At 53.8% G+C, this 15,243-nt stretch overlaps 4 protein-coding genes across 4 annotated transcripts; 2 read left to right on the forward strand and 2 right to left on the reverse strand.

Annotated features, from left to right (window-relative positions):
* Window positions 1-809: 809 nt before the first annotated feature.
* CCMA1212_001465 (Tip elongation aberrant protein Tea4) lies at window positions 810-4,090 on the forward strand (the record flags this gene model as incomplete). Its single annotated transcript, XM_073698889.1, has 6 exons — window positions 810-818; window positions 1,072-1,662; window positions 1,732-2,185; window positions 2,238-2,311; window positions 2,365-3,957; window positions 4,049-4,090. The coding sequence occupies 6 exons, from the start codon at window positions 810-812 to the stop codon at window positions 4,088-4,090; spliced, it is 2,763 nt and encodes a 920-aa protein (XP_073561807.1).
* Window positions 4,091-6,305: 2,215 nt separating this feature from the next.
* CCMA1212_001466 (uncharacterized protein) lies at window positions 6,306-7,109 on the reverse strand (the record flags this gene model as incomplete). The annotated part of the gene is made up of 4 exons (XM_073698890.1): window positions 6,306-6,414; window positions 6,468-6,589; window positions 6,687-6,811; window positions 7,070-7,109. 4 exons carry the CDS (start codon window positions 7,107-7,109, stop codon window positions 6,306-6,308), a joined length of 396 nt encoding a protein of 131 aa, XP_073561809.1.
* A 541-nt stretch (window positions 7,110-7,650) lies between these two features.
* On the forward strand, window positions 7,651-8,497 carry CCMA1212_001467 (40S ribosomal protein S16; the record flags this gene model as incomplete). Its single annotated transcript, XM_073698891.1, has 3 exons — window positions 7,651-7,722; window positions 7,923-7,994; window positions 8,207-8,497. The coding sequence occupies 3 exons, from the start codon at window positions 7,651-7,653 to the stop codon at window positions 8,495-8,497; spliced, it is 435 nt and encodes a 144-aa protein (XP_073561808.1).
* A 2,007-nt stretch (window positions 8,498-10,504) lies between these two features.
* On the reverse strand, window positions 10,505-12,100 carry CCMA1212_001468 (uncharacterized protein; the record flags this gene model as incomplete). The annotated part of the gene is made up of 1 exon (XM_073698892.1): window positions 10,505-12,100. One exon carries the CDS (start codon window positions 12,098-12,100, stop codon window positions 10,505-10,507), a length of 1,596 nt encoding a protein of 531 aa, XP_073561802.1.
* Between the last annotated feature and the right edge of the window lie 3,143 nt (window positions 12,101-15,243).

A 15,243-nucleotide genomic window follows, 5' to 3' on the forward strand; every position in this document is an offset into this window, starting at 1 on the left:
CCCCGATTACAGCGCAGTGCCTTAGTCGCAACTCCGTCAGAGCGAGCGAGAGAGTAACAACACAAACGAGGCAGCACTGTGGTGACAGACAGCGACAAAGTGTGGCCAGATCTGAGTGTGCGATTGGAGCTGTGCGTGACGAGACGGGACGAGACGAGACGCGATCTGCGCGGCAATTTTCGAGGACGACGAGAAACGAGCGATTGGAGACGAACAAGAACAAGAGAGACATGACACGGCCTTTGATTGTCCGAGCGGGTGCGTACATTGCATTGCATTTCATTCCTGTCTATTGCTATTGATTTGATCCCTTGCAACTCGTCGCCTTGATGCTCCTCCCACTGCATTGACCTCGCTTCCCACCCCTGTCAAGCCAGCCAGATTTGCTCCAGAAATAAATAAGAAAAAAAGGGACGAGGATTCGCGCCACCCCCGTTTCGAATTGGACGTTTGAACAAGTTCGATGTTGTTTTAGCTCTGCTTTCCTTTTCGGCCTGCACTGCACTGCGCTTGGCTTGGCTTTGCATTGCGACCAGAGGGGAAAAATAAAAAAAAAAGAAAGAAAAGAGGCAGAGAGACGCACGAAGGACGAAACGGATCGACCAGGGTGTTGCTCTTCTTCTCACTCTCTTTACTTCCTCACGCTCATTCTGCCTTGTCTTTGGTTGCAGATCTACCCAGAGCGTTGCCTCTGCGTCTTCTCTTCCTCTCTCTCTTCCCTTCTGCGTTGCTTCCTCTTCTTCCCTTCTCTTCCGTCCTTTGGCTGCCCCCCTTGCGCCCCTTCTTTTTCTCTACCTCTTCTACACTCTATGCTCTCTGTTTTCTGCACTTTCCCTTCTCTACCTGTCGCTCTCTCGACTCTCCTTCTCTCTCTTCAAGGCTCTCCAAGCAGCAATTTCCCATTCTCAATTCCCCCTTCTTCTACTCACCCCGAGTCCGCGACGCGAGGCACGTGAGCATTGATTGCTTCAGACCTCTCCCATCGAGACTGACGAGCGCCTTTGACCCCCCCCCCTTTGGCACGATACAGACACGATTGACCTGCAACACCATCACGCCCCCTCGACCCAGGACCACTCCTCCGACCGAGCCCTCAGACCGTCGCGAAACCCCTTCTCCAGCCCGCCCGTGCTGCTCGCTCCGCACCAGGCAGAGACCCTTCGCGACGTCGCCCACGAGTCCTCCCGAGAGCACGCGCGCAGTCCCTGGGCGGCCCCAGACACAGACCACGGCCGACCGAACGCTGAAAGAACCGCCGACGGCATGGACGTGTACCAGCAGCACCAGCAGGACTCGCTGGCCGTTGCCCAGAATGGCAGCGCGGCCGACGACGACATCGAGGACGATGGCGACCTGGATGACGACATGATGGATCGCATCTCGAGTTCGCCTTCCATCGAAGATGGTGCGTGCAGCTCCGCCGTCACCCCCGTGGCCTGGCCGCGGCGAGTGTCTTCCCTGTCCTCCATCCCGCGGACCCCCTGGACGTCACTGCACCTGCACGCCAGCCCTCACTCCCCTTCTCCCACTCCAGCTCCCAGCACGCCCGACACAGACTTTTTGCACCAGATTCGCAATGCCCATCATCATCTTCTTGCGGGTGAGTATGCCGAAAGCAGCGGCGACGACGACGAGAACCGCCAAGACGACACGCAACGGCGCGTCGACGACGATCGAATCGGCGAGCCGGCCGACGACAGCGAGACGCAGAGCTTGGAGACCAAGGGCTAGGATCCCGCGGTGGACGAGGATGACGACGACGCGTTCATACAGGACCCAGCTAGTCACTGTGTGGACACTGTCGAGGACGAGACGTACGAGGCGGAATGCGACTGTGGTTGCGACTGCGGCTGCGACAACGGCGACGACCTTTGCGCGCACCAGAACGAGGCCGATACCGACGACGCCGATTTGCCGCTCACGATACCCTACAACAAATCTTTTGAAGATGATGATGATTCCGACTTCTCCCTCCCCGACGACCCGCGCTTCATTGACTACGGCTGGGCAGCAGAGTGCTTACATGAACCAGAGGACATTGATTTCGAATTCGTCTACGCCCTCCACACCTTCGTAGCTACCGTCGAGGGCCAAGCCAATGCGACTAAGGGTGACACCATGGTTCTGCTGGATGATAGCAACAGCTACTGGTGGCTGGTCAGAGTGGTCAAGGATAGCAGCATTGGTACGTGGTTCTGGGACTGAGTAGCACGCGCGCTGGCTAACATTGTCCCCAGGCTACCTGCCGGCCGAACACATTGAGACGCCTACCGAGAGGCTCGCTCGTCTGAACAAGCACAGGAACATTGATGTACGCCTACGCCTTGTCGAGGCTCGAGCAATCTGTCGCTGACTCTTCAATAGCTCTCCGCCTCCATGTTGACCGATCAACAGCAGCCGCCCAAGCAAAAGAGCGGCTTCTCCATCGGCATCAAGAAAAAGGCCTCGGTCGCCTTCGCGGAGCCCACCTACCACGACTACTCTGACCACGATTACTCCTCGGAAGAGGAAGATGCTGACGAGGCGTCGGAGCCTGTCAAGCAGAAGAAGCAGGCGACGTCAGGAGACGACGAGGACGCGACGGACGAGAGTGCTCGCGTGGAGCCGCTCAAGCCCAACAAGCCTAAAACTGCCAAACCGCCGGCGCAGACCCAGGACGATTCGTCAGACGACGAGGACCTGCGAGGCAGCCTCGACGTTGTGGAGAAGCGCGACGGCCCCAGCATATCTCGCAACGGTAACATCAGGAACACCGACTCTTTCTTCAAGGACGATACAGCGGAGACCAAGAAGATTACCCTCACGCCGAACCTGCTGCGGGATGACGGCCCCCGTGAGTCCACCGACTCCATGTCGTCTGGCAAGCCCCGGACGAGCTTGGACAGGCTCGAAAAGGAGCTCATGTCGGACAAGGACAGGAAGAAGAGCAAAGATAAGGACAAGCGGGAGAAGGACAAGAAGCCCGGCGGTCTGCGAGGCTTCTTCTCCAGAAAGGACAAGAAGCAGTCGCCCGACGACAGGCCCGAGGGCGAGTCCCGCGACAGCGAGGAGCGCCACTCAGAGGAGCACTCGTCTCCCGAGAAGCCCAGACAGCCCGCCAAGCTGCACAAGCAACAAGCCCGCGTCGAGCCCACCGTTAACAACAAGGCGCCCCAGGCCTCCACCGTGGAGCTTGCTTCTTACCTGGCCGAGAGCCGCATCAACGACGTCTCCAACGTTCCCCCGCCCTCGATGCGCATCGTCAACCCCGAGACCAACGAGACGCAAGAGGTCCCGTCACACCAGCCGCCGCGCGGACGTCCCTCTCTGGAACAGACGTCGTCTCCTACCACCCGCCGGGGACCAGAGGTGGTCACCAGCCCGCGAGCCGCCGCCGCACCTCGCGCGCTCAACCATCTGGATCTGTCCGACTCGGACGAGTCAGAGGATGGCGACGCCATCCTGGACCGGATGCCCCAGCCCAACTCATCTACGCCCATCAAGACCACCAAAGCTCCGCAAGACGACGAGGTCGAGGAGCCCATCATTCCGGGCTCTTTCCCCGAGAGCAACCCGTCCGCTGCTGCTGATACGGCCCCCGTTTCACAGCCTGCGGCGCCCAATCCCGGCGCTCGCGCGCACTCCGTCTCTCCCGTGTCTCCTGTTGCCTCTTCGGAGCCTCCCGCTCTCATGGTGGACACCTCGTCTCCAGACGACCGGTCACCTTCGGCCTCGCCCTCTCCCGAGCTCACCCAGTCTGCCGAGGACCGATCCAAGAGCAGCTCCTCCTCCACAGGCAGCAAGGAGCAGACCTGGGACGACATGAAGCTGCATGCCTTTTTCAACGAGCCCGACCACATCCGCGATCTCTTGGTCGTTGTGTACGACAAGACGGACGTGGTGCCCGCGAGCAGCGACCACCCGGTTGTGGGTGGCTTGTTTCGGGAACAGAATGCCAAGTTGGCAGAGATTACGACGGTACGTGTCTTGTAACTCTTACAGTAGAGCATCTTCTCGGACTAACAGTGTGATAGCAACTTGACAACATGCTTGGGGATTGGCTAGCCAGGAAGCAGCGAACTCGGGGTTCCCGCTGAAGAGCGCGGGATGACATCTAGCCTTTATCTATGACTTGTACATAATGTCTTTTCGAGGGAGCCTCTTCGCCGAGGCCCCCTGAGCTTCTTTTTTTTTCTTTTACACATTCACACGTTGATCGCTGGTGAAGGGGGGAATGCAACTGGCTGGGTTCACGCGTATTCCCGTTGGCGCAGCTCACGGCGTGTTTGTTTGTTTTCCAATTCTGTACGAGATATTTGTTTCTTTTCTTTTCTTTTTTTTTAACTTTTCTTTATCTGTTGCCGGACCAGATTAGCCGTCATGGGCGTTTTGCGGGAAATCCAGTGGAAAGAGAAAAAAAGAAGAGAGGATAAACCGATTCGTTTCTTTTCTTTCTTTTTCTTTTACTTACATGACGACGAGTTTGAATGCGACGAATGCATCACATGCTTGTTTTCTCTTTATTTCACCTTGACTTTCCTCATTTAATGGCTGTGCTTGAAGGCTCGAGCCCCTTTTCTACTCTTTCTTTTTCTTCTTCTCGCTTTCTTTTTCCGTTTGTCATGGTTCATGATGAGATATATATACCACATTTTCAGCTCTGCAAAATTCACTTCGAGTTTCATTCTGTTTAGGGTGATTTTGAGTGACAGGTTGGTGTGGTTGCGTCGTTGCTTTCTTGGAGGGATGTGATGCGATTGAGGCTTTGCGGATTACTTGATTGCTTTGGATGGGCTTCGTTGTTGATTTCTTTGATGCTAAGCATTTCTCTTCGACTTCTTGGGCTGTGGAGTGTTGGTTTGTTGTGAGATTTGTGTGAGAAATGTCTCCTGGACTCGGTTTCTACTATACACTCACAATTTCACCTACGGATTACTTTTGATTTCACCTTTTTTTTTTTTGGGACTTACGTAGTAGATAGGCACTTCACTATCCATTTCTCCTCCTGGGTTCTTTTCCCTGGGTCTCTTATTTTTGGCTTGGGTTAGCGAGTGAGGGTATGTCTTGCCTGCTGCAATACCGCCTTTTCCCCTTTGTGCTCTATACACCCTGGTGGTTCTTCATTCAACTGCTCCGTTCTCAGTAGAACACTTTATAGTTGCTCTAAAGACGGAGATGGGGTTTATTCTCTTCTATTGCGTTGGTAGTCCCTTTGATAGCTCTGTTTTGTGTGGTACTGGGATCTATTGCTGTAGGTGTACATTGGAGAGGCGAGGGGGGCCAGGTGAAGTGGAGAGAAGAATTGAGTGTAAGAAGGGAGAGGGGAGATGGGCAAATGGTGAATATTACCCTTCGAGCTGCGAAAGAGATGCCGAGATCTTTCCCGAATTGTTGCGTATTTCCTCGGTAGCCCTGTCAATTTGCCTCGGGCTGGGTTGTGTAATTGTGTGTGGTGTTGGTTGAGCATTTCGTATGAACCTTGGAAAGCCGCAACGTTTATTTATGGCTTTTTCGTTCATATCGTATGGAAGGTTGTTCTCCACCCGGGCTCAGGACCTCAAGTGACTTTCGCTATTTTTAGAAGCTCTGAGACGCAAGGGTATCTTTGTGTTAGTATATTCTCTTCTCGGTGGCCTCTTTTGTTACTCGGCCATTGTATATATCGTTTTGACGGACATCAATGAGGGGGGCGATTGTCAAGCGAATTGGAGTAAGGGACGGGTTTAAGATGCTGAGAGGAACATTTGTTGCGGCACTTGGGTTGCGTCTGTTTGAGTTGAGTTCTGCTTGGGTTGAGTCTGCTTGGGTTGAGTTTGCTTGGGTTGAGTTCTCAACTTCACAGCATCAATCACGCCTGGAACTGGCTCATCATTGCTTGTCGTCAACGGTGCGTCATATTTCCCTGTAGTTCGACAATACACGCCAGAGGCCGTCTGGTCCCGCAATGCAGCATGCATGCGCGCATAGCCATAAATGCAAACCGTAGCACCTTTCCTCCAAATGAGAATCTCAAAAGTCCGCAGCAAATAAACGACTGCAGCGCCCCCTTTCCCTTTTATTCCAGTGTAGCAAAAAAAACACACACACCCGATGAACCCGGAGAAAGTGAGAAACAGGCCACAACACGGGACTTCGCCAAAACAAACGTATGGCAAAGGGGAATCTCGGCAAAGACTTGTTTAAACTTTTTTTTTTGGATTCTCCGTAGTTGTGTGTGTGTGCCTTGAATGCTTTATTTTTTGCTTCTCTATCGTCCCATCCACACACCCGATGATGTCGACAGATTCCCCTTCTCTCTCGAGTCCCCCGTGCACGCCCAGGTCCGCTTAGACCTCCGTCGTGACCTTGGCCTTGGCGTTTGTGACCTTGACGCCAATCTGCTTGGCGCGGGAGATGATGTCGATTCGCTTTCGGGATGAGACGGCGCTGGCGATCCTGCAAGGAGTTAGGAGGGTGGTATGCTTCAAGACGGTTAGAGAAGGACGTACTCGGCAGCGTGGGTTCGGTTGTGCATCAGCAGCAGCTCGAGGTCCTTGACGTTGTGGACGAGGAAAGCCTTGTGGCCGGAGGGGGTCAAGAAGCGAGTCTTCTTGTTGGATCCGTAGCCGATCTATAATCCACCCGTCAGCACTTTTGCCCTTGCAACGACTTCTCCAAAGAAAGAAGACTAAGTGTTTCCTCTTTCTCTCCTGCTCAAGATGACGTACCTTGGGCATGCGGATGGTGCCCCTGAAGCGTCTGCGGACACGGCCATCGATACCCTTGGGCTTCCTCCAGCTCTCACCGACACGGTCGAACCGGTCACTCTGGTGACGGGCGAAGCGCGCCTTGTCTGCAATCCCTTGTTAACTCTGCGTCCCAACGGCCTCGTTCCGGATTGGTAAATTGAACAAGATTCGTTCAGCCCCTCATTGTTTTGCCTAGCTCAATCCAATCCCAACTGCGCTTCAGAACCGTGCCTCGTCGAAACTTCAAGCGTCGTCTGGGCTCTCAAAGGGCAGCCGGAAGGAGAGCGCAGGGCAAAACGCAAAGGCGACCGTATCTCGGGGTATCTTCCTCTCGATCTAATCGAAATGGATAAAGGACGTACGCTTCTTGACGATGGGGACGTGTTTCTTGGCGGCGACCATCTTTGAAGAGAGTTGTTCGTTAGAATCGGTGATCGGTGACGGGGATGATCTCTGGATATCGATTCAATCGGCATAAAACGTACCTTGACGGCGGTTAGTCGGGCTGTGGTTGATTTGTCCGGCGTGATGCTTCACTCGATGCGAAATTTTGGCGGATGCCACAACCGGGAACAGTAAGGCGAAGGGTTTAGGGCACGCATCACGTGTGCGCGTGCAAGTTCCTTCGTGTTTTTTTTTTTCTGCTCGCGCTCTTGCAATAGTGGAACACACCAAAAATTACAGCGGCTCTACCCCACTATAGCCCGCCAAAACGTACCACTGCGAAGAAAAAAGTTGCAAGCATCCGCCTCGCTCGTGCGGCCCAAAGAGGGATAGCGCACATTAAGGGCACAAACCCTCGCCTTGTTCCCGCCGCAGGACTCGCTGGCTGCCGGAACGCAAAAAAATCCGTCCTAGGCGAAAAGGGGACCAAGCACCCATCACGACGAACGAAGCGAAGCGAAGACTGCAGCATCAACTCCAGACAACCGCACCAGCAACCATGTCGACGTCAACTCAGAGCGTGCAATGCTTCGGCAAGAAGAAGACGGCCACCGCCGTCGCCCACTGCAAGGTTAGTGGACGAGAAACCGAGGTCGATTTGGAGGAGATGGAGGAAGAAAATTGGCAAGATGGAAGATCTACACGAAATGGGCAGATTGCGGGGGGATAAGATTCAACACGACGAGGAGATTATCGTCAATTTTGGGAACAAAGACGTGGACTTGGGAGACTTCTTGTATGCGGAAATGCTGACATTTGGTTCTCGTCTAGGCTGGCCGTGGTCTCATCAAGGTCAACGGCCGACCTCTGTCTCTGGTCCAGCCTGAGATCCTCCGCTTCAAGGTACGCCCTTCACTACTCTCCTCCGAACACGACTCGAAAGTCTCTACGGCCGCCTCCAATTCATTCCAAGAACGAAACTCTTGTCAAGCACATGTCAAAACGACTCGCGGGGAGCTCTGCGGATGAACTTGGAGACTGGCACATGTCACTCGAGGCGATTGAAGGAAACAAACTCAAAGCAGAGTGCGTCATACTAAAAACTCATTCCACAGGTCTACGAGCCCCTCCTGGTCGTCGGCCTCGACAAGTTCGCCAACGTCGACATCCGCGTCCGTGTCAACGGTGGTGGTCACACCTCCCAGATCTACGCCATCCGCCAGGCCATCGCCAAGTCCCTCATCGCCTACTACCAGAAGTACGTCGACGAGCACTCCAAGAACCTGCTCAAGCAGGCCCTTGTCCAGTTCGACCGCACCCTGCTGGTCGCTGACAACCGCCGCTGCGAGCCCAAGAAGTTCGGTGGTCCCGGCGCCCGCGCCAGGTACCAGAAGTCTTACCGATAAACGGGGACGCACCAAAAGAGGAATGGAGACTTTTTTGGGGGCTGCTGGTCGGGGCGTTTATGGCGCTGCTGGGGAGGAGACTGGGGCGGTCGTGACGGAGGAGCGAGGGTGGAGGAAGAAACGGTCGAGAGAAGCATCCCTGCAGCTGCTGTTTCACTGCTTGGCAGCGCTGAGGATGTGGATTTTCACACTACGAGGAAAGAGAAAAAGGGCCGGAGTCGCATATTCCCTGGCACGGGGATTAGGTTTCCCATTGGCATTTCGCATGGCCTTGCTTTGGGGCGGAATTGTAACGGGTCTGGCAGGCTAATGAAATCTTCACAACGTTACGAAGCGCGGCAGAGAGACGGGTGCATGTGTGTGAATGTCTTGTAGAGCTTGCGACTGCGTATCACGAGTATCTGCGACATATATTGATGGCCTGGCACGGAGAATGAGCCACCAACCTTTGACGGATCAACTGCTCCTCGTACCAGACAGACAACAACATTTGATACTCTCACACACTTGAGTTCCCGGACCAGATACCCATGCCAGACACATATCATTCATGAGGACACATCAGCGAGCGTTTCCCCTCGGTGACACGAACCGACTTGCAGGCACTTTCCCCATCTACACGACATATCTGACCGTCCTTGGGAACGGTCATTGAGGCACAGCATCGAGCTGCCTGTTCTCCCGAAACAAACTGCTTCTTTCTGAAAAGCGTCACAGTGAACCGCGTAAGCAGACAAGACTGACACATCCTCATAAAACAACTCAGTTGCTGTGGAACAAAAAAAAATCGCCGCATGTGCAAATCATGGACAAATGTCCTCTTTGAAGATGATTACTGGTGGTTAGGAGCCTATCTGGGATCTTGGCTGTTGCTCTTGAAATACCGAATCGGAGAAAATCACCAACTTAAAAGGGGGCTTGTCATCATGCTAGGCATCGCAAGGCAAGTTCACGATGGGGTTTTACATCCGATGATGTTATTGCGTTGCCCCCGGGTAGCTGGCAATTGTTACAAACCAAGAGTCTTACCATCCAGCAGATTTGCGAACCTATCAAGGTGTCAACAAATCAGTTTACCCATCAGCGTGATCTGGCACTCAATTTAACGAAATGCCACTATCCTTGGATTGAAACACACAAAGTCCATGTACTAGACCCTTCACGAAAGAATATATCGAATGTGAGTCGTCAAGAGGCAGAGCAGAGGAGAATCGATCTCGGAACGAACAACTCACGGCATCTCCTCGCACGTGATGCAACACCTCTCAGCAATAACAACTCTAGAAGGGCAGATAAGAATGACTCCGTCCCTTACGACAGAGCCCAACGATTTGCAAAGGTGTAATCGTCCCTGACGTCAACAAACGTTCGTTCGCTTCAAAGGATTGGAGTAGGATATTCCGACTTTCATTCAGCTGCTCTATTACATGCATCAACGCCAAATCACTTCAGAGAGAAGGATCTCATTCAGGCGACGAAGCCAATCATTAAACACTACAAAGCTAATACAACCGTAATACAACCGTAATACAAACAAAGCCAACCTTTTCCTGCCTATACTCCTGTAAACAACAATCATAACCCTTTTTCTTTGCCTTTTTTCCTTTTCCTTTTCCTTTTCCACCTACCCAACCGGAATCAATGTACCATCCGTGTACGCCTCCGCAGGCTTCTTCCAAACACCAAGTCTGGGTAGCCAATCTCATATCAACCTAAAACCAACCTGAAAGGGAAAAAAAGAAGAGAAGAAAAGAAAAGAAAAGAAAAGAAAAACAAGAACGAAAATAAGAAGGAAAGAGGAAAAAAAGAACATTAAGGGGTATCTGACAAAAGCATGCGTCGCCTCGCCTGCTTCACAACGCTCATCCGCCTAGCAGGCACCATCTTGGAAATGCCCGCGCTGACCCAGCCCTGCCCCGTCTCATACCGGCGACGATGCTCCCTCTCGTCACTCCGATCCGACTGCGTCGTCGCCGTCGAGTCACGCCTCTTCGTGTCCACAGTCTCCTAGTCGTGCCACGACACCAAGTCTCGCTGACGACCTTGCTCGTCGAGCTCGACGACTTCCGGCGCCCACTCGCCGCGCTCGTCCTCGGCCTGCAGCTCGGCCATTTCCACATCCACCTCCTCGCCGTCCTCCATCATGACTTTGCCCTTGCGGACGTAGTCGCCGTCGAGCTCCCATCCGAGGCCGACGACTTCCGACTCGATCTTGGCGAAGGCGGCGCCGACGGTGAGCTGTTCCTTTGTGGCTTGGTCGCCGAGGCCCTCGAGGACCTCGTCGAGCCTGCGCTTGTAGATGATGAGGGCGAGTCGCAGCTCGTTGCTGTTGGGCTCGTTGGGGTCCAGGATGGTCTCGTCGAGCCAGCGAGAGCTGTATTCGAGCTGTGCGGCAAGAGCATACAGCAGTTTGGCGGCGAGCATCGGGCGGAGCTCCGGCAACAGGAATGCCTTGAGGACCAGCTTGAGCACCATGTGCCACCACTGCTGGATACAGGCATGGTTTCCCAAGTGCACTCCGATGATAAAGGCTAGCTGGAGCTCTGCGACGACGTCGTCATCGGACAAGGGCTTATTTGGGTCGCTCATGACGGACATCACGTAGGACGTCGCATCCGTGGCCGCCAGGGTCCGCTCGGCACCGACGACATCAGCAGAGTATGTCTTGACGTTCTGCGGGAAGCTGAATCTGAGCTCCTTGGACTGCAGGTAATGCTTCGGCAGTCTCCTGTCAAGCTCCATCTCCGCGGCCACATTCAAGGCTCCCTGGACGCGGTCCGTGGTGTCGACGTGCCAGCTGGTGATCTGCTGCCCGATGACGCGGACAAGCACGCGTTGGGTGATGCTCCCGGCCAGCCGCTTCCACATTTTGAATTTCCTGTTAAGAGTCGTCTGGGTGAAGCCGTCGCGCTTGTCCAGCTCCGTGTTGACCAACGACGGGTCGTTGTAGGGGACAAGAAGATGGTGGCAGCAGTCGAGGCCTTCAGCCTGGAATCGGGCCTCAGCCCGCGAGGGCTCGGAAATGGTCTCGTGGAACTTGTCCCATTGGAGGACATGCACCTGCTGCGCGCCAGAGGCTATGATGAAGAAGCCGGTTCGGATAGAGCCGCTCTCGGGGTGGGTGATCCAGAAGAAGTGAGGGCCAGGCGGGATGTCCCTGATGCCTCGGAAGCTCCTGGCAGTAAACGACATGGTGTCGCAGCCCATGAGGTAGAATTCGGGCAGGTCGAGGACGAGCAGCACGTCTCCTCCCTTTTCGCCTGCCAACGAATGGGTGATGGTGTCCAGAGTCTCGCATGACCCAGACAGACTGGGTTCTCGGTATCTGATCTCTGGGGGATCATCGCTAAACTGGACACGCCTGCGGCCGTCGACGCTCGTGGTGGGTTCTAGCGGCGGCGGGCTGCCAGCCTGCTCCTCTTCGTCGGAGCTCTCGTCAGGCGGCGACAGGTCGCCACGGCCGACGAGCTGGAGGGAGCCGTAGGGGTGAGCTCCCAGGACGGGCACAGACTCGTGCGACTTTGTTGAGCGCGCAGAGCTGGTTCGCTTGGGGAGGCCTCTGTTCGAGGCCGAGGCTGGTTGGGTTGGGATTGCGTCGGACATGGTGTGCGGTTGTGGGCAAGATTTCGCTGCCTGGCGATGACGCTGAAGATGATGAGGTGATGATGAAAGTGGGAGGCGAAAACAGCAGAAAGATGCAGCTCCGGCGGGATGCTTCTCTGTTTATATAGTGCAAAGCTTGGTCGTTATGGGCTAGGCGATGCGCATCTTGGCGGGCATGGTTTGATGAGGTGATAGTTTAAGGCTTGGGTATTCAATGTGGCTGATGGGAAGAGACGATGCTGTTGGTTTTGCTATGTTGAGGTAAGGCAACGATAACGATGATTCAAGGTGCAAGGCTGAGGTGCAAACGCAAACGCTCTTTTGGTGGCGGCTCAGGAGGATCCGCTGTACACCCGCCAATCAGCTGTGGCGGGAGGAACAGGCCGGAAGCAAGATAAACGTTGACGCTGCCTCATCGATCTTGCTGCCATCTGATGGGGGGAAAGTACATTGACGTGCTGCACGCTGAGTTTGCAGGTCATGGTATCAAAGTTGAGCTTGGAAGAGAAGTCCATCCATCGTATGAGGTACATTCAGGTACGTGAGGCGCTTCCAAGGCTGTCAAGTCTGCCGAGCTGTTGTGACGGCATTGAAGATAAGGCAAAGGCACGTAAACGAGGCGCTAGAAGGAACAGCTTCAGAGGGTGTGCAATCAAACAAACACCAAGCCGAGTTTTCCAGCCCAGTTCTTTAGCTGCCGCCCTGGCAAGCTCAGTCCACGCCCCGTCGGAACAGCTTCAAAAGTAGGCCCGTTTGACAGCTCAAAAAAAAAAAAAAAAAAAAAAAAAAAAAAAAAAAAAAAAAAAAAAAAAAAACAAGAAGAGAGTTGAAAGAGTCAAAGCTTGCCGCTGCACTAAGTTGAAACGGCCCTGGGCCAGGCTCTGCACTACGCCTTGTTAGCACCGAGACGGCGGTATCTTCCCAAGAATTCTCCTCCTCCCGAGACCAAAAAAAAAAGGAGCCTGTCTTTAGTGCTTCGAGGGAGGGGTGTCTGTCCATACAATCGGCTAAAAAAAGGGACCGAACTCAACCTGATTTTAGTCTCTGGCTAAGTAAGGTACATAGGTTATCTGATCCAGGGGGGGGAATGTGCTACTGAGTTCCTGGAAAAGAGGGTGGATGATGTCGGGGAGAGGCTTTGGGTTGTGGTTGGGTTGGGGTTGTATCAGGTGTTGGGATTTGCGTGATACGATGTTTGCACGTTGGACGAAGCGACATCGGGGTCTTAGCCGACTTCTCTGGCTTGCTGTGTAATTGGATCTGATGCTCAGTTAATGGAATTTGGAAACGAGCTTTCGCTTAGAACAGTCCAATCATCATAATCAAACCCATTTTGCTGTATGCAAGAGCATGTTCGCTACGCAATCACCCTCATGATGCCCGTATATCGGCACCAACAGCAACTGTCGCGCTTTTACCGGCCAGTTACCTCTACGTCAGCACACAACAGGCCGACCAAACCACATGGAGCCTCCCTAAACTCATTCGACGCACTTCTCTCGGCTACAGGTCTCAATCACGTCAAGCTGGGCGTTGGCTGGGCTTCGGATACGATTGTCTGTCGGCACCCCCTGGATGTGTCATTTTCAAATGGCTGAGGTCTTGATGCGGCAGTCGGCTATGCACGATATCGCTACACTAGACGAAGGGAAAGCAAAAAGCTCGCTTCTGATCTCAAGGAGATGCCCATAGGAAGGCAGTCTTTTTTTCAGTCATGTTTATTCATACCCTGCCTGTTTCTACCAAACGCAGAAGAGCCTCGAGGACATCCTCCTCCACGTCATCCAGCCCTACCGAGCCACCACAACGCAGCAGGACACGCTCAAAGATGACGAATATCGTAACACTTTGGCGCCCCCCGCCCCCAATGCTCGGCATCGCCTCCAAGTCTCTCTTGCCTGTCCTCAGAGCAACACAGTGCAAGGCGCCAGACAAGGGGGTACACAGCAGACAAAAGGCACAAAAACCAAACCCGTCCGAACGACGATGGGAAGCCGGAAAGTACAGTAACATCATCGGCTACCGTCTTAGTTGCCGTTCCGCGACAAGGGGAGGGAATTGTTCCCACTTGCCCGGGACCTTGCTTGCCGAACCCGCTGTCACATTCATCGTTTTGCGTCTCTCCCCTTGTTCGGTGTGCTCGGTCCCGCAAGCGCAGAGTGGAGATGCTGCTTTATTTTAATTTTTTTTTCCGGCGCAGCCTTACCCTGCTTCGTAGTGAAGCTATCGGGATGGAGGGATGGTGGGAGAGAAGAGGGTGTGTGCGTCAATGGTGAGATGCTGGGTGGTATTCGTTGCCGCTGGTGTATGATGTTGGAGGAAGCGGACATGTCGCTCCTGCTCTTGATCTGTAGCTGTACATACATACATTGGTGGTCTGCAAGGAATATGACTCGGCTCTTAAGCATTGACTGCCATCATCATGCGAGCAAAGACAAAAACTCTACAAGACCTCACACACTCGCAAATCGACTTACATACAGGCAGAACCATCGACATGCAGTCATCTTCGGTCAAGTCACATTCCCGGCCGGTTTCCCTCCCCCCCCTGGTCTCCCGTTCCTTTAGCATCATCATCGTACATTAGTTCAGTAGTAGACAGGCAGTAGTATTCATCTAGCATCAGGTAGCATCCCGAACTCATACGCCCACTAAAATAAACCAAAGCAGACCGGGCTGCGGTCCAACCGTAGAGGAGCGGGCCAACAAAGCCGTTCAAAACCCGTGCTGACAGCACCGGGCCCGGTCTTGACTATTAACGGACGCTTGTTTGGTTGTGTTCAGGGTACTTCCACGACAATTGACTGCCACTGCAAGCATAAAACACCATGAATGTATGCTCATATATGGTCTGTAAGTCATCTCATAGCAGATCCTGACTATGCAGTGTAAGTCAGCATCAACTCTCACACCTCCCTCATCCCCTAGATCTCCATTCATGTGCACCAATCCATCCTCAACCTCACACAACAGCATCCAATCCTCACCAAGACAAACAACCCTCTCTCTCTCTCTATTAGTGCATCCATCACCAGCGCCGGCCCCTCAACCGGTCTCATCCACTTCCCTCCCGCTCCCTCCAGAACGAAACCAATTTAGACTCGGAAGGCACCCCGTTTTGCACGACGGACACGAGAAACTAA

The sequence above is a fragment of the Trichoderma ghanense genome, assembly GCF_004382785.1.
Source record: "Trichoderma ghanense strain CCMA-1212 chromosome Unknown scaffold_1, whole genome shotgun sequence".
NCBI lineage: Eukaryota > Fungi > Ascomycota > Sordariomycetes > Hypocreales > Hypocreaceae > Trichoderma > Trichoderma ghanense.